At 47.9% G+C, this 353-nt stretch overlaps 1 protein-coding gene across 1 annotated transcript in view; it reads left to right on the top strand.

Moving 5' to 3' along the window:
- Positions 1-245: 245 nt before the first annotated feature.
- The window catches only part of DLEC1 (deleted in lung and esophageal cancer 1), a 39031-nt gene continuing 38923 nt past the window's right edge, over positions 246-353 (top strand). The window contains 1 exon segment of the mRNA XM_009878334.1: positions 246-264. Coding sequence (XP_009876636.1) covers positions 246-264 — 19 coding nt within the window.

The following is a 353-nucleotide window of genomic DNA, read 5'->3' as shown; positions in this document are numbered from 1 at the left end:
GAAAGAGGGCCTTTGTTTTAGCCACAAGCCCATGTGCCACATGCCCCCAACCAGTTTTCAATGCCCCCCCCAGCTTCTATGGGGCTTGCACCTCAAGCCTTTTGCTCATCTGCTCATGAAACAACACCTATTGACAAATTATCATTATTTTTGTGATGGTTATTTTCTGTGAAGTACTGTCAGAGGGCAGTACCATTGCCCACCTCCACTTCCAAGCCCTGCAAACCTGCTTCACCATAACCCCGATGGAGCCCAATGATCCTGGTAATGATGGACAAGCTCTGGGCCCCACAGTCTGGTTCCTCCACCTGAGCAAGATACAAGGAGGAAGGGGAAAAAAAAAGAAAAAAAAA

This window comes from Apaloderma vittatum, unplaced genomic scaffold (genome assembly GCF_000703405.1).
Source record: "Apaloderma vittatum isolate BGI_N311 unplaced genomic scaffold, ASM70340v1 scaffold2261, whole genome shotgun sequence".
Classification (NCBI taxonomy): Eukaryota; Metazoa; Chordata; class Aves; order Trogoniformes; family Trogonidae; genus Apaloderma; species Apaloderma vittatum.
The sequence above is the reverse complement of the archived record's forward strand: the minus strand, read 5'-3'. Positions and strand labels throughout refer to the sequence as shown.